Source organism: Polypterus senegalus, chromosome 8 (assembly GCF_016835505.1).
Source record: "Polypterus senegalus isolate Bchr_013 chromosome 8, ASM1683550v1, whole genome shotgun sequence".
Classification (NCBI taxonomy): domain Eukaryota; kingdom Metazoa; phylum Chordata; class Cladistia; order Polypteriformes; family Polypteridae; genus Polypterus; species Polypterus senegalus.
The window spans coordinates 103,759,646-103,782,832 of NC_053161.1; the positions used below are offsets into that span (position 1 = coordinate 103,759,646).

Sequence of the window (23,187 nt, forward strand, 5' to 3'; positions counted from 1 at the left end):
ATAGATATTGTCAGGTACTCTGGTCTCATAGTACATTGTTCAGTACTTGTAAACTGGCCTAGTTTGGGTGAGTATGCCCTGCAGTTTTCTGTTGTCTGATATACGACTAGTTCCTGCTTTAGACTGCATAGTGCTGAAAAAGGCTACTGCTTCCCCATGAAAAAAAGATGTGATCAGAAGGTGTATAAATTTTTTTAATGTGTGTTTTCCCATATTTCTAAAGTACATTAAACTTTTTAAGCATGTTTTCTTCCCAAAAAGTTTTCTTATCCATTTAGTAAATTCCAAGTTTGAGCCATATACCAGGTAAAGAATACATATCCATTAAACAGGAAATATTAAGCTCACATTCTGTCTTAAATGTTTGCGGGCAAATAATACTACAAAATTCAAGCATTTTTAAGGTAATGCATCTGAAAATGGATCATAAAGTGTAAAAGTGCATCCTGCTCAGCTCTCTAAGGAATTTGTTAACTTATAAAAGCTATGCTAAATTTTACTAAACTGCTACCTTTCAGGTAAATGGAGTGAACGTGGTGAAAGTAGGGCACAAGCAAGTGGTGTCATTGATACGGCAGGGAGGGAATCATCTGATAATGAAGGTAGTTTCTGTGAGCCGGAAACCAGAAACTGAAGAAGTGGTACGCAAAAAAGGTATGAATTTTAACTGTATACATGTTCAGTAGGCAACATAGTAATCTGTGCTCTGACGTTGATAATTGCACTGTATATGTATTTAAAACCATATATATATATATATATACATCAGCCATGGGCCTACATTCTTAGTATTGATTTCTTCTCTTTACTTTAATGCATTCCATTCTGTGATCTTCACTCTGACTCTTTCTCTCTCTGGCTCTCTTTTTCTCTCTCTGCTTGTCTTCCTCAAATTTCCACATCACTCTTAAGGTCACTTAGACTATGGCTTGACTTGGCTTTAAACTTCATATACAAGGTTAATTGAATTTAAGACTAAGACCACCTCCAAGGTCTGATTGAATCTATAAAGTGCTGGGGCCACCAAGCCGTAGTGACTGAGACCACTTCACCCCTTAGCCTTATGTATGCATTTAATGGAGAGGTATTTTTTGTAGCTTCTAGAATACTTCACATAAAAGAACAACAAGAGTCCAAACTTGGACCATATCCTGCCACCTAATGGGCTGTAGAGTAATGGTTAGTTCCCTGCCAGTCCCTACAGGTCCCCATCTTTTATGAATTTTCGAATCAAAATTCTGCTTTTCTTTTGCAACTAGTAACAAAGATTCTGTTTAAAACATATGCCCATAAAGAGGTCCAAATTGTAACACCAAAGGACTATAGATCAGCATCCAAGATAAAGGGCAAAAAACTTAGCCATTAAACAAGCAACAACATGTGAAAACCACAATTTAACACAAAAAAGAAGTATTTTCTTACCACTTAATCTTTTCTTTGTTTCAAGAGGTACAATTACTGAGCATATATATTGGCTTTAAATGGGATGGCCAAAAATAGTAAATGACCACACTATTGAGACATCAGATGCCCCCAAGGAATGCATGGTGTTCTCACAACTGAGCTTTGACACTGTAAATGCACAGCTCAGCACAAACATTTAAAATAACATATTGTGGTTTTCTTTTAATTCCTGACATGCTTTTTAAAAGGACAACATGGTCCAAATTCTAAGTTGGGACAATGTGTAGGCTTAGACCAGACTTAAAATAATCTGTAAGTCATACTTGTTTGTAAGGAGTGAATAAAAGTTCCTTTCATTTCACAAATGAATTGGCACTCACACTCCTTTTACTCATTAATCTAAAAACATTCCTGGTACAAAACACTGCTATACCTGACTTGAAGAATACAAAGTGGGAAGCATTAATCATTCATTAACCCAGGTCTGCCTGAAAGGGCACATTAATGACCTGGACAAGGACACTGATGAGTCTGTTTGAGGATAGTCCTGTTTCTTAAATTGCTTGGTCCAATGTTCATCTCTTTGCAAGTCTAACATTTAAAACTACTGTAATTTACTTAGGGTGACATGTGCTTTATTCCATTGCCATGACAGATTTTACACTGACACAAGAAGAGAAGACTGACAGAAATATAGATTACAGGAAATGCCATTAATGACATGATTTGGAAAAATGAAGAAATTGTTCTTTAATCAAGATCATAAAGATTATACAGCAGACAGCCATGTGTCCATTGCTCAGAGCTCAGTTTTTGAGTCCACTTTGAGTGCTAGCATAGTTAGGAATTTTACTTCTCAACGTTGTGGAAAGTTCCTACAAATACACCACATGATCAAGGTACACTTAAACCCAAGTTGTGGTCCCATGCCACAGTATTCTACCTTTTGACATATCTATTGGCATTTTACATGTGGTTTGTTTCTGTTCACAATTAGTTGTGGCTCACTTAAATTCTATTGCACATTCATTTTCTGTAAATAAACTCCTGACCATCCTTCAGTGCTTAGTCATTGAGCGTTTATTGTTCTTTTTTCCTTTGGGCTTTGCCACATTCTTGAAATATTTTGTCTTGAAATTTTGCTTATACTTTTTAATAGATTTGCCTTTGAAAGTACTTTTTTTTTTTTTTTTTTTATTTATTAATTTTATTATAATCAATACATAGTAATCAAGTTTTACAAAAAAAGAATTATGCTAAGAACAGATCGATCCCCACCCTTGAGAGAGAGCAAGCCAAATGGTGTAAAATTTAAGGCTTGTAAAAAATACCTAAATCAACAAATTCTCTGTGCTTTATAAACTCATTTCAAAATATTACTGATTAGATCCTGCCATGTTTTGAAAAAAGTCTGCACAGATCCTCTAACTGAGTATTTGATTTTTTCCAATTTCAAATAGTATAACACATCGGTTTCCCACTGACTTAAAGAGGAGAGTTTGGGTTCTTCCAGTTTATCAGAATAAGTCTGCGTGCCAACAGTGTAGTGAATGCAATCACAATTTGTTTGTCTTTCTCCACCTTAAGACCCTCTGGAAGAACCCCAAACACAGCTGTTAATGGGTTAGGAGGGATTGTGAGTCCAAGACTGTCTGAGAGGTAATTAAAAATTTTTGTCCAGAATAATGTTAATTTGGTGCAGGCCCAGAACATGTGACCCAGTGAGGCTGGGGCTTGGTTGCAACGTTCGCAGGTTGGATCATGCCCTGGAAACATTTTGGAGAGTTTTAGTCGAGACAGATGTGCTCGATATATAATTTTGAGTTGTATAATTGTATGCTTTGCATATGGAGCTTGAGTGAATTCTCTGCATTGCTACTTTCCACTCCTTTTCTGATATATTAATTGAGAGGTCATTTTCCCAGTGTCCTCTTGGATCTTTGAAAGGAAGGGATTGTAAAAGGATTTTATATATTGTAGAGATGGAGTCTAACTCCTTGAAATTGAGCAATACTTTTTCCAGCGTGGATGAGGGTGCAAGATGAGGAAAATCTGGAAGGTTCTGTTTAACAAAGTTCCTGATTTGAAGATAGTGAAAGAAATTTGTAGCTGGAATGTTAAATTTGGACTGTAATTGTTCATAGGATGCAAAGACGTTGTCTATATAAAGATCTCTAACAAGTTAAGTCCAAATTTTTCCAGATATTAAAACTGCATATGTTTGTGAGGGTTGAAAGAGGTGGTTCTTTTGCAGGGTGCCACAGAAAGAAGCTTCTCCGTCTTAAAATGCTTTCTACATTGGTTCCAGATTCTAAGTGAGTGGAGCACAATTGGGTTATTAGTGTATTGCCGATAACGTGTGTTTATTGGAGCAGAGCAGGAATACAAAGAAGTACTGCAGGATTTTACTTCTATTGCGGTCCATGCCTGTGTATGTTCTTCTATTTGTGTCCAGGTTCTTATCGCCTGTATATTTGCCGCCCAGTAATAAAACTGGAAGTTAGGTAGAGCCATGCCACCTTCTGCCTTTTGTCTTTGTAGGGTCGCTCTTTTGATGAGTGGATGTTTAGAATTCCAAATAAATGAGGTTATTGTTGAATCTAATTGCTTAAAGAACGATTTATTAATGTATATTGGTATGTTTTGAAATAAAAAGGAGCTTAGGAAGAATATTCATCTTAACAGTGTTAATTCTTCCAGCTAGTGTGAGATGAAGGGTTGACCATCTATGCAAGTCTTGTTTAATTTTTTCCATGCAGACGACGAAATTTTGTTGATATAGAACTTTATGTTTACTTGTGATGTTTACCCCGAGGTATTTAAACTGTTCTGCAGTGATAAAAGGAAGGGTGTCTAATCTAATATTATATGCTTGCGAATTCACCGGAAAGAGTACACTTTTATTCAGATTAATTCTGAGACCAGAGAGCTTTTGAAATTCTGTGAGTGCTGCTAAGACTGCAGGCAGAGAATTTTCTGGGTCCGATATATACAGTACCATGTCATCTGCATATAATGAGATTTTCTGTTCCAGTCCTTCTCTGCTAATCCCCTTTATCTGATCAGTATTTCGACAATGTATTGCCAGTGGTTCAATGGCAATTGCAAACAGCAGTGGTGACAAAGGGCATCCTTGTCTTGTGCCACGTTCTAGTTTAAAGTAGTCTGAGCAAATGTTATTGATGCAAACTGAAGCTTCTGGGTTAGTATACAGTAATTTAATCCATGCACAAATGTTCGGGCCAAACCCAAACTTCTCCAAAATAGTAAAAACTATTTTGTGCATAAAAAAAGTACTTTTTTTTTAATTGGTTCAATTGTGTCTTCTCCTTCCAACTGCTAGGTTCATATTTTTGAATCAAATCTTTACTACTACCAGGAACCCTTTTGGTCTTTCTATTGTAAATTCAGCCAAGGCATCTATTCTCACACACAGAAGTGGGTTCACTGTGAGTGCCAAAGAGGAAGTGAAGATGCACTGAGGGCTAGGCTGAACATGCAGCAGTCTGACAATTATGATCACACTAGCAAGTGTTCCCAGCATCAAAATATAACATGTATACTGTACTCTATAAAAATACATGCTAGTTTTTCTGTTTATTATTTTTCAATAAACAAGACTGTTATGTTACTGGGATGAATTATTATTCAGTATGCATTGTGCTCCAGGCCTTCTATTTCTGTGCTGTCTACAATATATTTAAATATGAAAGGTACATTTTAGGGTTATTGCTCCATGTTTTCCCTTTGAACTGGTGTGCTTCTGCCTTCTGCATAATTGACTAACTGGAGTTTTAACAAATGATATGTAGTTGAATTGAGCCACATGAAATGGCCATTTTAACATTGGCCAAGTTGTCCAAGTGCTTAGATGTCATGGAAAGGGGCTGTTCTATGTGATGCTGGTCAGAGGTATGAGATACCTTAACTTTTGTTTACTGATTTCACATCCTAAATGACAGTATTCTACGTAGCCTACTTATTTTATATTCCATAGTACCAGAGTAATGTTTTAGCCAGCTATGGAGCACTATCAGAACCCCTTATTTTGTACTTTGCCAACATTAGACGTCAGCTCATGATGATGTCAACAATTGACACAGCTGTAAAAAAGAATACAACTGTTATCAGAGCCTGCTAGTTTCTCAGTCAATAATTAAGAGTGATATCCAGATTATAAAATTAAAAGATATTAGACAAGTATGATCAACAAAAGGTGAGAGAATGGACATTGAGTAAAAAGAGTACTTACCAATATGACAGAAAATTAAAACACCTATAAGTGAAAGCTTATGCTGCATACTATAAAATTAAATTACCTTTGCATATTAAAGTTGGACATGGCCTTTAGTCAACAGACGCACACAGTTGCTCTTCTTTGTATGACTTCTAATCCAGCAATAGCATTTCTGCAGTAGTGATCAGAACTGTGCACACTTTGTGAGTAGTTGCATAAATATATATAGATAAGTTTGAGTATATTGTTTCTTGAATAATGTTCAGTGTGTTTTATGTTTTTTGCACTTGTCTACATTGAATTGCTTTTCCTGTGTGTTTGCTTTGTAAAATATTGTCTGCCTTATCAGTTCACCTTGTGTTTTACTAATTAACCAATTTACAAAATTCATTCATCTATTGTCCATTGCAGGGTTATGGACCCAACCCTAAATTAGATGCTAGTCCATCACCAGGTACATTCAAATACGCACCCTCACCTATAGAATAAGAAATTTAAGAAAATTACAGGACAGTTTTGTCCTTCCCTTCTACATTTTCCTCATTTACAAGAAGTCAGCTTTTCTTTGTTTATTCTTCATCAGTACATTTTCAAAGGGTATTTCAAATTTTCTCAAACTGTGATCACTATTACTCAGATTATTAATAAATGTTAGGAAAAACTAAACTAACATGCTGGGCTTTTTATTAACCGGATGAGAAAGAAAAAAATTGTCTTGATGAACATTTCATGTAACTCTTTAGTCATTTAAAAATGTGGTTCCCACTTAACATTTGAAAAGTTGAATTCACTCCTGATAATCACCACTTCTTTGCAACATTTCTTTTCATTGTAAACAAGATGGCATTGCACAAATTATGAGACTTTAGTGGCCTATTACACATTTCACTCACTTGTTCTCTGTCTCTTTTTTTTGTAAGTTAACACATATATCTTCTATGTTGATTCATGCCTCCTCCTCTCCTACCCTGTCTCTGTTTCCTGAAAGGTGTATTGCTACAGTCGTAACTTTGCTCATTATTTTTCTTTAGCCATGATATCGTAATTCCAAAAATATCACAATACTGAGATTATTCCTCCATTAGGCAAAGGGCTTAGGTCAGTCAGGACCAGAAACAGATTTCATCATCTTATAACTTGTGAGATTCATAAAATTAAAATCCTGAATTTAAGAGTCTTCACACTAAATGGATTATTATTACCAATTATGTTTTTATTTTATTGATTGTTTTACAAGCAGTAGGAGTGTGGTGAAATAATAAGGGTAAAGTACATTTCTGAAGTTCACCATGCTTAGGAGTGTACTGTATATTTTAATTAAAAAATGTAAGTTTTTTATATTTTTCTTTAATTTACTTTTCACTGAACTGAAGGTCTTGTGGTGACAAGTGTCATACCAGGGCATTGCTAAGAGAAATAACAAGTGTTAAAAGTTAGTAACAGCTGGTCACTATTGTAGCCAGTATCATTGTCTACAAAAAATAAACAGAAATTCAACAATGAGTCAACAAGCTGACATCAGTAAATCTGTAAATGTGTTTAACTTTAATTTAACAGTTTGAAAACAAAGTAAAAATGAAGAGTACTTCTGAATAGCACTGTTTACTCTCCACAATTAACATACTGTAACACCTTACAATTCTGTCATAATTACACTTTAAGAAAACTTGATACTGATTAAACAATAAAAGATAATATAGTGTTATGAACATTAAAATGCCTTTATGCTTTAGACGTGAAGAATTCCTAAGGTTGATTGTGCTAAATATAAGGGGCAGCTGCAATTCAGTGCATGAAGAAAGAACAGGACCTAATGCAGAATAAAAATGTCAATCACAGTGAAGTTTGCTAAAGTACGGGCAAGCAGAGATTATGAAAGTTAGGTTAGCCTCTATGTTATGATATTATGAAATTTTTATAGCAGACTTTAAAAACCATTGTAGGACAAAGTGGCCATTTTTCCCATTTTGCTACGCTTTCAGTGCCACATAAGGTCTGTTTAAAAAGCAAGCTTAACACACACAAGCATTCCAATTAGCTCTGTACTTCATCTGATAATAAAGGTGTAAATCAAGGTTGAGCTGACATATCTATACGGACTCGTTCAGACCAAAAAGGCAGCCAAAAGGACCTTCACTTTTAATTTGTAACCACCAACTGAACTCTGTCTGACTCAGTAAGGCTCAATATAACTGAAAGTGGCCTTGATTCATTTACCAAAAAATACACCTTGTTTTAAGAACTAGGTGCATACATCTCTTATTTCTCTTTGGAGCTGGGAACCAGCAACCTACTGTTTTTGTGTAAGAAGCCTATGCAGGGCATAAGAGAGTGCATCTCTGTGGGGCAAAAAGTTCACAAATGTCTTTTGAACTTGGGAGCTATTATCCAATGGTGCCTTGGAGCTCAATGTTCTGAACTACCTATAAGTTCTACTCCTTCAAAAGAAACTCTCTGCCAGTGACTGAGCCCACTCTGGGAAAACTAAATAGCAGTTATTACTTAAAGAAGCACCTTAGGACACCGAAAAGAGCCAAAGAGCGAGCTGAGGAAGACAACCCCACACTGCTGAGAAAGGAAATATGACAAAGAGAATCACTCCAATGAAAGCAAACTTCATTTGTTGAACCCTAAGCTATAGCACACAACGCTAAACAAAGTTAGAGATCACCCTTAAAGGCTTATTGTTAAACTGTTTATCTGTGTCCAGATAAATTAGAACCCAAGTAGCTAATGGTCAGCCAACTAAAGACCTTTTTCACATCTTTGATTGCAATGAGGAGTCAAGCAAAATTACACCTTTAATTGGCTACCTTAAAAGATTATAATATGCAAGCTTTCGAGGCAACTCTTCATTAGGCAAGATGTAATCAGGAAAAAGGGGCCTGAGTTGCCTTGAAAGCTTTCATATTGTGATCGTTTTAGTTATCCAATAAAAGGTGTCATTTTGCTTGACTTCTCATTGCATCCGTAATGGCTAACACAACGTCCTAGAACTACATCTTTGATTGTAACTGTATGAGGTAAACTTCTAGTTTTTATAAGCTTTTGACTACATTGAAAACAAAATCTTTGAATCGTGTCAGAACATTTTAATTGTCTATGCCAAGGCTGTGCATTAGAGCAGGAAATGCTGACTGTGACAAAGTAAAACACTAAAAAAAATTTGTAAAACCTAAAAAAGCTATAAACAAACAAAGAGTAGCCAGTCTGTTCTGTGTTACATGTTTATTTATCTCACCTTTCTTGCACAACATCATTTATGTTGACATATAAGCAGTTATAATATGTGGATTATCCTTTTTGTATATCAATAAATTCCATTATTCTGTGTCTTAAAACAATGTGCTTTGGTTGATGTTAGGCCTAATAGCAAGAAACGTCTCCTACACTGAAAGGCAAGGGAAAATGAGTAAGAAATCTTACAGAATTATGTAATTCTTGAAACATAAAAAAATAAAGTAGGCACTTCACCAGATTAACTGTCAAACTGTTAACTGTTTAACGTCAGTAACTCACTTTTTCTCACTCACTCCATTTTTATAGCATTATGAGAATTTTGTGGCATATTGATTTGATTTTTTTTCTATAGCATGCACTCAATCTAAAATATTATTACTTAAAGATTTGGGTATTGCATCTACTTCTACAGCTGAAAATAGAGTTAAAAAACCTTGAAACTCGAAGGTCAATGTGCATTGAACATCATACACATCTACACAAGGAAGTGTGCCTTCATGGGTTTTTTTTAAACTAGTCCTGGATGGGATGTTATCAACCCCACCTAACTATCCTCATTTATATCACACGATTTTAATTCAAAATGAATGTGACGGAAACACCAGTATTCTCAGACTATGCCAATATGAACACATGAGGGTTACATGCAGACTCAACACAGAAGAAAGTCAAACTAGTATGCATTTGCATTTTGTGCTGGGTGTATTAGAGATGGTCTCAAATGGGCATGTACCACCTGTGTATCACACCCAATACAGGGTAGAATATAGGAAGAGCCACTTTAACTTCCCAAGCTTTTCTGTTCTGTTTTAACAGCCTCAACATACATTTGAGCACTGTTTGTTTATTGTATGTGCAGTTTAACCCCAGTTAAAGCATGCACTTTGTGGTTAGTGATATACATGCTGGTGTTTTTCTAAGAGATTTGAATGATTTGGTCCAGTCCAGTTACACACTGTGGATCACTGACTCGTTTATTCATCAGTTTATTACATTTTTACCCCAGTCCTAGCACTAAACCCAGAAAACCTAAACCCCACAATAATGAAGAGTGATATATGGTTACAAAAGAGGAAAGTACAATGAAATCATCCTCTGCCAAAAAAAAACTGTGATAACATATTGTCTTTTGTGACCTTCATGTACATGTTAGAAAGAGCTCTTTAGAAATCACATCACTTCTGATTCACTGAGAGCTGCATAACAAGGGTGGTTTCCCAGAAGCAGCTCATTTACTGACTCATTCAGCATCTATTTCATTCCTGTCTGCTCTAGCATTTTGCGCACCACCCCTGCCTTGTATCTTGCACATACATTATTTCGTTTTCTGTGATTTGCATTTGGAGTTACCATAGTGCATACATAGTTTATTTCAGAAAAATATATCCATACCTTAGCTATTTATTACCTTTGTGAATAATAGCTCATGGCTAAAACTAAGAAAAAATTCTATACAGATGTATAGTGTTTGCTTATAAAGGTGTATAATTTCTGAGATGTCACATCAAGTGATCTGAATGCATGTGCTCATATCATTACAAACCTGTAACACTAACTTTCATAAGTGAGTAAAACTGTATAGAACTGTATTTGGCCAGCCCTTTGTCTTTGAGTCTAAAAAGGAACAAAAAAGGACATTAAACAGAATATACCAGTCGACTAGAATCAAAAACTGAGCAGGGATGAATATTTCCTTTTAGGGAAGTTTTATATTACCTGAAATAAGACAGTTGCTTTAAGAGAAAATGATTTTGGAATGTTTTGATGATGGCATGCATTTTAAAATAATTTTATTCCATGTGAGATTTTGTGGGTAACCATTCCAAATAGCATTTGGTACAACATAGGAGCCAATGCTGGATAGGGCTGCCAGTTAATTACAGGGTTTGGATTCTCCAGGTACCCAAAGCCATAGGCATCCTCTCTTTCCCAGTACATCATAACCAAGGATAAATTAGGGTAAGTGAGGGCACAACAACAGTGAGAACACAACTGTTATGATGTAAATAAGTTCAAAAGAGCATGTTTATTAAAAAAACAGAAAACTCTGCGTCTCTGTGCAATTCAAATACATACAGTATCTTTCAATAAATCCTTGGAAACAGTAGCTCTGGGAATAATCAATTTTGAACATTTAAAATCACAGTCCACCATACTACCTTCTTTTGTCAGTAAACCTCCCGTCCCCTCTACTCCCGCCCGCTCAACAATAATTCAACAGACACAAGACCCTAAGGTAAGGTGACCAGAATTTTTTGGGCCAATCTGGTGGTCATGGAGGGGCGGCTAGAGGAGCGTAGACTACATACGTCTCGAGAAGAATTCATGCCTGTTTGTGAAAATGCAGTTTCATTACTACGTGCTAGCGTACACGAACAAGCAAAACTTAATGCAAGATTGTGCAAGAACAAGAAATGTGGACAATTTTGTAAATCATAAATACATTCTGTATAGTCTGCATCAGTTCAAGAAACAAAATTTTTGTATGGATATTAAACTTACAATTCCGTTTACTGATAATTTACATGTTTTTTTCCTGGCATCTTCAAAAATGTCAAAATTGGCACGGTGATGCGTCCAAAACTGTAAAATAATAATTTGTAACACGTAAGCATCCTTTACTTTTAATGTTAATTAAACCATAGCATTGTTTATTAAAGTGGATAGAAATCCACGTCTTACCTTCCCACGCAGTACAGGCTCATCCTTTTATTGTGTGATCTGATTAAACTGTCCTTCCACAATGTATTTTTCAGAGTAATGAATCATTTTCAGTATCCCCTTGTTTTGAGCTTCTGGAAGAATTCTTCACAAGACATTAAGAAGTTTACTTTAACTGTCAGCAAGGACCGCATTGTATGCACGTTCATTTGCTATTATCTGGTATCCAGAAAAAGTTAATGTGACTGAAAGTTCTTTCCACTGTCGCATTGCTTGACTGGCAAACAAAATGCAAGTTGAATTACGTTTTCTATGTTGCTATGTGGCAAAACTTGTTCTTTCAAGTGTTGGAATATTTCTTTCCACTTCTGCAACGTTGTTATGTGTTGGTTTGTCCAGTCACTGAACTTCGTTTCCAGGTAGTCTTTTACGTACGTAATTTCATCAAACATTAAGTCAGTATTTATGTTGAGAATAGGGCATTTGGTTTGCAGTGTTTCCACTGCCCTTTCAAAATCATTTCTTCCAGGAATTGCTCTCAGCAGTAGGCAATTTAACTCGTGAAGGTTATCCAAGTATTTGCCCCATGCATTAATGTAGTCAATTGCTATGCCAAAGAACGTACAGTATCTGATGCTCTAAAATATGCTTCCCTTGTAATGTGGCCATCATCTTCAAGTTTAAAAGGGGACCTCGAACCAGCATTGGAATAAATTTGTCTTCTTTCCTGGCTGTCAGCTTTTGGGTCAAATCTTTCAAAATAGCGCATGCCTAACTTGCACTTTTGTGGTTGCTTTCTACATGAAGTATGGTGTCATGAAACAGGCTAATTTGACAGTGCACAAACAAGAGCCACATTTCTGCTAATGGGTTCTTGAACAAATCCTCGAAGAATCATGGACATTGGTTCTCTGACAGAAAGAATGATTTTAATGATAGAAAAATCTGCAGTATCCTCTGCAATGCTGGCATTAAAGACAACCAACGCACATTTGAGTATCCCAAAATTTTGTGATACTCTTCGTTAAAAAATCACAAAACTCCTTCAGTCTCTCCACAAGTATGGTGTAAATGTGGAAATACCTAAAGGTTTTCTGCACCAGACCTTCAACGTCTATGGGCACCGTGTCTAAGGCAGATTGTGCACAATTGTGAATGATATGGGCATTGCAGCCCACTCCAATAATTTCTTTCTGCAAGTGAGACTTCATTTTTGTGAATGCATTTTCTTTGTCTCTTCTCAAAAGTCCTCCGAAATTTGTGTTTGTATTGTCCGCAGAAAGGGCAACAACTTTGTTTTGTAGTTCGTATTTTTTAAGTCTTCCCATCACACTTTATGAAATACTTTCTGCAGTTTTCCCCCGGCAACTCGACAAAGTCTAGTAACTTGTTTTTCACAATTTCAGGTGAGTCGTATTTAAAGTATCTGATCATGATTGGCAAAAGTTTAGTGTTTTTATGGTTCGAAACATCAACGCAAACGCTTATGTAGTTCACATCCTTAACTTCGGCCAAAAGTTCTTCTCGTGCCCATGGAGAAAACACATTTGTAATTATAACCTCACATTTTATTCTGGCACAGGCGAATCTTTTGTCACTAATTTTTTTTTCCAAACTACTTGTACAGTCTGTGGATTGGAAACTGTGATTATGGTTCACCATGTGGAACGCGAACGTACCTTCATGAATTGCCAGCTGGTACTCTGCATCTGACGGTTCTACTCTTCGAAAAAATTGAGTCACTGCCTTTGAAGATCCTTGACTTCGCAAGGCTAATTTGTGCTTTTCTCTTCCCTCATGTTCCGTGATTGAAGTTCTCCCACCACTACCGATGGAAAACTTTGTGTCACACACGCTGCAGATCACAACAGAAGCATCTGGGGTCGGATGCAAATACCAAAATTCACACTGAAGCCCATCATTGAACTGACACTTCCTTTTAGCACTCATGTTGAGTCACTGGGATCACTGCGCCAAAATGCAGAAACAACAGGTGGAAGAAAAGAGCCTCCACGCTGCTCTCGCATCCAGAAGCAGGCCACACGTAGACACAGGCAGAGGCAGAGCACGGCGTACCTCTCTTAGAATCTACAAGTCATGAGTAGAAACTCTAAACACTACAGAGTACAAAGCGAAAGCTTATCACGTGATTTCTCTCCAAAGTTGCAGGATGCGGTAAAGCATAACCTCCGTCCAAACACCGCGCACGTGCGCCGAGTTCAAATTATCGTGGTGATAAGATACATTCAAAAAAGTGAACCAGCTGAAACCGGGGACGAAATCTTAAACCGGGGACAAAACGGGGACATGTTTCTGAGTGGGGACAGTTGTCCGAAAAAGGGGACTGTCCCTGGAAAACGGGGATGGATGGTCACCTTACCTAAGGGTGCCAATCTTCTTGGCTCTGTCCCATTCACCTCTTTGGAATTCACTGAGAGTTCCCCTGAGCACACTTTACTCAGTGTCCGCAGTGACCCTGGAGCCCTTGATTTCCTCCTGCATCTTCCAGTCATCAACAGGGGTTGATCCATCTCCTCAGAGCAGCACTCCTTGCTTTCTACCCATACTTCCAGAGGATCAGCCCACTGTCACTCAGGTTCTCTTTCTGCTTTTTCAGACATATGCCTTCCTTTCTTTCTTTTCTGTTTTTCTTCCCTTCTCTTCCTTGACTCAGATCTTTTATAGGATAGTGTAGTTGCTGTACTACCAACACCCAACACGTTGTGTGCTTGTCTCTTAATTACACATATGTACAGTACTTATATTTCCCCCATTAACCACTCCATGCCAGCTCGTCCTCACCTACACTACCGATCTGAGTTGCCACTGTCACAATAAAAACTGCACTTGCTCTCTTTGACACAGCTTCGTGACACACAGAAGGGGGCACTTGCACAAACAGCTCTACTTACACTGTACCAAGTTTCATGCATCAGTTAATGCAAAAAACCCAAAGACATAAAGAGAATATGTGTTGGGCTTGGGATTCAAAGCCAAGACTATGAAGCTATGAGGCTGTAGGACTAACAAGTATATCTCCATAATGGGGCAGTCACTGTATGTTATTTCATGATAGAGTATAATTTGAATAAAATTAAACATTGTTATACAAACATAAAAAGAACAAAATATGCCATAAGTTTTTACTAAAAATCAGTTTAAGAATGTCACTTTTACTTAACAAGAAAACTTAAGGCATTTAGTCACTTAAATAGCCACTTGAGCATTTTCTATAATAAAGTATTATATCACAAAATGAGCCTGAACATTTCCCAACATCCACCCATTATTAGGTGCCAGTATGGAGTCCCTAAATAACATTTGTATGTTTAGAATGTTGAAGGAAAACAGAGTACTCACAAAACAACCCACATAAATATAGGTAGATTGTGAAAATTTCACAAAGACAGTGAGTGATTGTCCTAGAACGCAGATCCATAAAGCCATGAAGCAGTTTTACTAAGTATACTATGTATACTGAACCCTGCAGTATAATAGTTTAAGCTTTAATCAGGTTTTAAAAAAAAAAATATCAAATCCTTAAGCTTGTCTGGAATTTATTGTCAATGAGGAGGACAATTCAGAAGTGGTAAACTAGCTCTATTAAGCAAATGATCAGTCAGAATCAAGAGGATGACAGCATAATTGCTATGGTGGGGCTGAATGTCAAGCTAGAATGTTTCAAGCACATTATTTTTTCCTTACATTTTGCATTAGATGAGAAGAAACAGCACATTTGTTTCTCTACAGAAAGGAATATTTAACTTTGAGTTTAAACTAGGCAGAAAAGCCAAGGATGGGAGTTTTCAAAACAGGAAGTGACCAAGCTTGATTGAGGGTTACAAGAAATGAGATACACTAACTGGACTGATCAAGGTCAAACAAAAGGATAATAAGGACAGGTTGATAAAGACGCACCCACTGAATATAGGAATAACATCAAAGAGAGTTGTCTTAGGAGAAAAAAGAGAGCTGAAGCACTAATGAACTGCAGCTGAAAAAGATGTAGTTTTCCATTTGGGAAAAATCTTGAAGAGTTAGCCTAACTATTTCCTGAAACAAAGAAATGAGGTAAAAGGATACTGGCATAATCTAATTCCCATTTAATTCAATGTTAACAATTCAGTTTTATGCAAGATGCAGCAAGTGTCATCATAGCTAACATTGGTATGACTTTCAAAAATATTTCCTTATGTGAAATTGGCCTTAGTTTCTGCATTCCTGCCTTATGCCAAATGGACCCTTGGGACAAATGGGTTAGGAAAATGGATGGATGTCAGTAAATGAATACTAAAATAAGTTTAAATATAAATTCCTTCTATTATTTCAAGCCTCAAGTCAATTTAGTCATACTTAGTTATTCTTGTAACCAGACACTTCCACCTAAACGTCAGGTCCAAGCAAAACCAGAAGTGTTGTGCTGTAAACATGATAGGTACTACACATTAATGAATATTCTGGTATCATGAGAGCTTTTGGGTTTGCTTTTTCCAGCGAACAAGGAAACATAGCAAATTACTTCTGTGCCAACACCCATGACATTTATAAATAGGCAATCCTAAATCATTGAGTTGGTAACTTTACATAAGGTTGGGAGATGTGTTTGTATTTGATCCACACAAATAGGTGCATACTAGGGTACACTGCTGGGTATATGTGTGTGCTTGCTTGAGGCTTCATGGCCGGCTGAGTTACATACTCTATTGTTGCTTGAACTTTGTTTCTAAAGTCAGAACCTCTGCTTACCTTGAGAAACTAGTTTCTCTTACGATTTTATTTTAGCCTAGATTTTAACTTTGATTTTGAATTTGTTTTGTTTAATGGTTCCTGCTTGCTAGTTCTATAGTTTTTGTTACTGATTTCCTAATCCTTTTTGCACTGAATTCTGATGACTTCCATTTTCATTGCTTTGTTCGATAATCCTATGCCTCTCTTTTTTTATTTTTTGTGAAACTGAAGCTACAAAAAAACATAATTCTAAAAGGGGAATTTTATCAGTTTCTTAAAATGTATCACAATATTAGCCTGGCATATCTCATTGTTAAAGTTAAAGAACATCTCATCACTTCTTTTAAGCTTAGCTCTTGGAATTATAAGTAGGCCGCTACTAGAAGATCTAAGTTTACGACTTGAAATGTAAGATGACAGGCACTCTAAGGTATAGAAAGAAGTGTGAAAGATGCTCCGGACACAGACAGACACTGAGACACACGATGTCCATACACACGCGTTTATTTTCTGCAAAACAACACAGCCATAAGCTTTGTCCTTTTTACTTCTCTAAAGTTGTCTTGCCTTCACTGCTGCCTCCACTCCTCTCTTGCAAGCTTTGTCCTCTTCCACCCGACTCCAGCTTCCCGAGTGGAGATGCTTCCTAATTAACATCCAGCAGCACTTCCGGATGTGGCGTAAGTGCTGCATGCAAGTTCAGCTCCTTTTCTGGCAGTATGCCAAGGCTCTGGAGCTGTCCAGGCACCCCCTGGCAGTGGCCACAGACCCCCACAAGGTTGAGCTTCCCAGTTTCTTTTCCGTGGCCCTGATGCTATCCAGGGGTGCTGCCCTCTTGCATCCCAGGGAAGATATTGCCCCTTTCCCGGCCCTTCCTTTCTCCAGGCGTCCCGGTGGGGCAAGGTCCCTGGTTGTCTGCCACAGAAGCAAGATTATTTAAGGCTTTATATACCATTAGTACTATTTTAAAGTCAATTCTAAAAGACACAGGCAATCAATGTAACAATGCTAAAATTGATTATATGTGCTTGAGCAAATACACAAAATGGCAGAACCCATAAAAAAATTACTTGGAAAATGGTGGCAAAAATGACATCATAAGTGTACAAATGTACAAATAACAAATGATTAAATATAAATACATCATTAACTTCTTCAGTCTGGATCAGTGTTGAAACAGAAGAATGAATGAAAAATTTTGCAGTGGATTCAGAGAGTTTTCAGAGTCCTTCACTTTCTACACACTTTATTGTGTTGTAGATTTCATTTTAAATGAATACATTTTTGCTCATCAGCCTGTGTTTAATAACCCATAATGACAAGGTGAAAACATGTTTTCATAAGATTTACAAATTTATTAAAATATCGAAAACTGAAGTCTCTCATTCATGTATGTATTCAAACCCTTAAATCTCCAGCCTTCCTGGGTAAGTCTCTTCAAGATTGCACACCTGGATTATGGCAGTTTATTCCATTCTTCCAGGCAGATCCTCTCCAGACCTGTTAGATTAAATAGGGAGCATCTGTAAATTCCCGTCTTCAAGTGTCTCCACAGATGCTCAATGAAGTAAGTCTGGACTTTGGCTGTGCCACTCAAAGACAGTCAGAGACTTGTTCTGAAACCACTCTAGCTTTGCCATGCTCCAGCATCAGTAATGGCTTGGGTTTTGTGGTGGCATGCTGTGTGAATTATGGGATCTTATATACACATGTGTGTGCATTTCTAAACTATTTCTAATCATTCAGCTTGCCACAGGTGGATGCCAGTCAATCTCTAGACACATCCCAAGGACTATTAAAGCAAACAGTATGCATCTGATAACAATTTGGAGTCTGAATACTTACATGAATGAGAGATTTCAGCATTTGATTTTTAATAGATTTGCAAGCCTTCCTGAAAACATGTTTTCACTTTGTCATTATAGGTTATTAAGCATAGATCGATGGGCTAAAATGTCAAAGTTATCTATTTAAATCTACAACATAATAAAGTTAGCAGAAAGTGGAGGGATCAGAATAATAGCCTAGACAGTGTGCACAAATAGTTTAAAAGGCTGTTAAAAGGTTAGGTTCTATTGTAAAAACAATTTACCGTATTTACGCGTGTACCACGTGCAAATTTTTTCCCGAAAATTAGCATTAGAAAATCAAGTGTTTGTCATACACAAGGAAATGTAATTCTGTAATGTTTACTTCTGCTTGGGCTCGCTCACTCGCGCTCTCTCTCTCTCTTTCTCTCTCTCTCTCTCTCGCTTGTGCTCTCGCTGTCTCTCTCTCGCTCTTGTTTTTGAATCAGTTTGGCATCATCATTCAGCAGGGATAGTTGCAAGCGTTTACGCTCTTTCACGGCGGGAGAGAAACTAAAAGTGATTTTGGAAGCAGAGAAGATAGGAAATCGGGCAGCAGGTCGCAAGTACAGTGTTCCAGAATCGTGTTCGAGTTTGGCGACGAAAGAAAGAAAAACTTTCGTCATGCCACAAAAACAGAAGGGCATTTCATGGAAAACATGCCATAAACACTTTACTATACAATCACAACGCGCATTGTACAATGGGCAAAACGCTTTTTGCGATTTTCTTTGTAAAAATTAGGGTGCGCGTCTTACACGAGGGCGCGTGGTACACAAGTAAAAATGGTAATATAAATCAAAGGACATTAAGCTCCGATTGTTTAATGCACTAGTGACATTGCATTTGACGTACATGCTTGCAGTTGGTCACCACTCTACAAAAAAGACATAGTTGTGCAGAGGGAAATCAACCAAGTGTATTTCAGAACTAGAGAGTGTGCATTACTCTGACAAGTCCAAGAAATTAACCTTTTCAGACGTAAATACAAAGGCTACATGGAAAGCTAATCCTGGTCATAAAAAATTTCAAAGGTTTTGATGAAATTGATTCAGCAGAATTCTTTTGACTGAATAGAAAAATACCAAGAATTAGGACTGATTACATTTTTTGTCATTTTCAGCAGCCCATGCATAATATATAGCATACAAAAACACCTTTTCAACATAATATATGGTAATAAAGATAAGAATAACGGTATTATGTTCAGGTATTTGTTATTTAATGCAATTAAGACAACAGACTTGGGCAGTGGTCATTGCTTCTGTTCCATAACTCTGGAGTCCTTTTTATGAATACCACCCCAGCTACCACCATGATGAAAGGTTTTTATGTTTTCCTCTTGTCTGTTTATTATTCAGATACTCAAGCTTTCCTTGTACATCCCAAATATACTGTATATGTGTTAGGCTAACTGACAAATCTAGTTTTGCCTTGTGAGAGCGAATATGATTGTGTGTGCAAGATACTGTATGTTTGGCTGACATCAAAACCATGGCTGGTCTTGCCCATTGTTGCTGATGTCTGCACAGGCCCTTGGCTAACCAAAACTAGATACATGGGATAGAAGTTGGGTGGATGGATTAATATGCCTCCCCACTTCAGATTAGTGACTAAAGACAGTGTTTGTGAAATTATGTAGAGGTCACGTCTCACTGTGCTATAACTCCAGTTTAATTTTTGGTCAGGCTTATCCTAAGTAAAAATGTGCCCATTAATGCCAAGGTCTACATTAAATACTTTGATTTCAAGTTGTCTCAGATGGAGGGTTCACCCTGTTTTTGGGTGGCTCCTCCTTAAGGAGCCTAGTTTCTCTTGACAGTGCAAAAGAAAACAAAAAAAAAAACAACACAGTGTTTGCGCCTTTTCCTCCTTCATTCCTGCCAGCATATGGTTCCATTTCCACATACCTGTAGCTGAAAGATGGGTTTCAAGAAATAAATACATCTACAAGCTTGTTAGATCTTATTCAAGTATTTTTGTGTATGATGTAAAAGAAAATAAAGAAGTTAATGTGTTTCTAATTAATTAATTAATTTTGAGATCTGTGGATTTCTTTAACCAAATTGTGCACTGACCTCACAATTTGCAACCTTAAATAACACTTAAAAATAAAAATCCTGCTCTGTGCATTTTATTATATACTTGTAATGCTATACCTGATGCTCAGAATTTATTGTGTGGTTGTGAGAAACAATACCATGCAATGCCTGTCTAGCATATTTATATCTCCAAGGAACTCGCATCAGGCTGTGAGTTGCCGCTTTAGTGATTACTGAGATCCCCCCCATCAATTAGTAACTAGTACAACACTCCCTCCAACTGGAATCATCCAAGGCAGAGGGGATAGGAGGTGTACTCTAAGATGACAGGGGGCTTTTACGCCCAAAGAGCATTGTCTGAACATGAATGCTTCATGGCTGCCTGATTAAAAATTTGGATGTCCAAATTAGTTAAAGATAAAACAGATTGCCATATTAGAGGAAGGGATTAATTCTGTCATCTTGAGGACAGAGATAAACTTATTTCTCTTAGTGGCAGGTTTGTGTGTGTACTATTTTGTATTATTTTATTTCTAGCTAGAATATGACTTTTAACTGAATCTATGGCTGTGTGAGAAGGTTCTGCAGTGATGCATTTAATAATATTGTGCCATTGCACTTGCAGGATTGTGTGTTTGTATGTACTGTTTTAGTGCATATGTAATGTTGAAGCCCTTTACAGGAAACTATTTTTGAATTTTTTTTTTTAGCGAAACTAGCAACAAAAGTACATCCTTGCAACTCTATTGTATTCGACAGAAGAATATACTGTAAAGTGACAACTTTTTGTGAGCTTGGTTTCTTCTACTGACACAAAATGAAATCCTTTTACAGAGTTGCTGCTTTAATCCTCTTGCACTTATATTTTTCATACAATATTTAACAAGTAAAAAGATGAGTTTTTGGACATGATGAATTTGGAAATGAAGCCACTTCAGGCTGACACCTAACAGCCTGGCTTCAATGAACCACTTGGATGGGAGCCCAGGAGCACCATTATCATTGTAAATGTATTCCTTTAGAGCCTGACAGTATGTTCACTTTGCTTTGAAGATAAACCGAGAAGTCTTTGTGAAAGCCCGCATTTGTTATTGGACATTCTAATTCTAATACTGTGTGCATTAAATGCAAGATATGATGGAAGGTAATTTTTTTCCTGGTTGAGCGTTTTTAGTGTCAGAGTGTGGCTCTGTTAGGGAGGGGTTGTGCTGTCATTTACAGTATCTTTCTAAAGGGGGCGTTTAAATGTATTAAAATAGCTAAATGGTTTAATTCTCCTTGTAAAAAAGAAAGTCAGGTAACAGATGGATGAATTGATTTGTTTAAGCAGTATGCGGGAAGAAAATCATATATTTAAAAATCTAATACATGATACTTAAAGTCTTTCTTTTGGCATTTAAAAATATTCCTTTCTCTGTCTAAGCCCGTCTGTTAATAAACCCCGTAAGAAGTACTTGATAGCATAAATGTGCTGGGTATCACCACAAGCTTTTTGTATTCACATAGCTCTTTCACTTTATAAGCACTACAGTATTGCCCCTCCCTATAATAGTGTAGTTTTAGTCAGCTGAGCCAACCCCAGCTTTCCTTCTACCCTAGTTACTATGGCAACTACAATGAATGTTTGAATTCAGCATTGTGTTAAGGCCTGGGAATTCTCTGGCTTGCTCTCTCTTTCTCTCTCTCTTCCTCTACCTCCCTCCCCCTACCTGATTTTATTCAGTAGGCTATGGAATCAAATTTTTTGTAATCGGCTTTTAAGAATGAACTTTGCAGCTTTGGCAATCTGTTTTCTGCAGTCAAGCTTATCGTTTGCAGTTTTGCATTAACTACTTGACCAAACAGCTTAATTGAGCAAAACTGACTAATGGAAAGGGAAGCACACAGGACTGTGTCTTTTTTATCATGCATTCTCAAGATCAAGATTTTCTATGATTTGTGGTTTTCTCAAGCTATCAGGGTCACACCGAGGACAAGATAATGGCCTAGTTGTGAATATCAGTGCCAAGGATTTTGCTACAGCTTAGTGCCTTCAGTTTTATAATAAGCAGGTACAGCATTCAAAAGCCCAAAATGTCAAGGAAAGCATATTTCTGCAAGCATGGGAGATATGAAGCATACATGATCTTATTTCCTATTAAAAGCCATGTCAAATTAATTTCATCCAATTTATTTTATTACAAAAGTTTTCAGTTTCTTGACCAAACATTAATAACTATTGTTGCGATATGCAATCCATGATTTAAACCACACATGCAGGAAGCTATCTCTTATAGTGTGAGATTTAAGGGGAGGAAAAAAACAGCAGAAAATGAAAAAAACTGCCTCATCTCGTAGCCTAAATAAGCTGTTACAGCAGTGCGAGACCTCCTTATCTCCGGAATACGATGAGATCAAAGCAGTAGAGAAAAAGTGGCACCTTCATGTCGGAAGCGCACGAAAGATTTTTGGAAAGACATCCAAAGTCTCTTCAATTTTTATTCCAGCTCCTCCACCCCCAAAAAGAGCACCCAGTACAACCCTGACACTGCGCTCCAAATCCATGACAGCAGAGCTTGAAGAACTGGGTAAGTCGTTCATTTTCATTCTTGTTAATTGCTTCCTTTGAAACATGTTCCTGTTTTCACTGCCAGACTTTGGTTGGAACTTCAATGTATTTTAAACATTCTAAGGCACATTTGTTCATTACTTCAGAGGAATGCAAAAGAGCTGGATTGTACAGAATGTATAGTAGTGTGAATGCAGTTCAATTTGAGTTGCAATATGAAGAATCCTAATAATTAATACTATATGCAATATATGTTGTTATTTGGATCTGCGCTTTCATTTCTTGATGTGGTGTTACAAAATGTGAGCAAATAACTGTTTTTTTAATTTCAATATAAAAATGTTCTGCCAAAAGTGTAATACAGATTATGTGAGTGCTTGTTCTTTCTTCCATATTCAGATGAAGTGTATGCTCATAATGACATCAAAAATGTAAATTTATTTTATAACTTATCCTTCAGTTGTAATTAACATTACTATT

General features: G+C 36.9%; 1 protein-coding gene across 11 annotated transcripts in view; it reads left to right on the top strand.

Moving 5' to 3' along the window:
- Positions 1 to 23,187, top strand: part of shank3a (SH3 and multiple ankyrin repeat domains 3a) — a 1,684,705-nt gene that overhangs the window by 1,588,903 nt on the left and 72,615 nt on the right. For all 11 annotated transcript variants that reach the window (XR_005634694.1, XM_039761519.1, XM_039761518.1 and 8 more), the window contains 2 exons: positions 519 to 654; positions 22,646 to 22,726. Coding sequence is in view for 10 of the 11 variants with exons in the window: in XM_039761519.1 (XP_039617453.1) it covers positions 519 to 654; positions 22,646 to 22,726 (217 nt within the window). In the remaining variant the exon portion in view is untranslated. The remainder of the gene's footprint in view (positions 1 to 518; positions 655 to 22,645; positions 22,727 to 23,187) is intronic.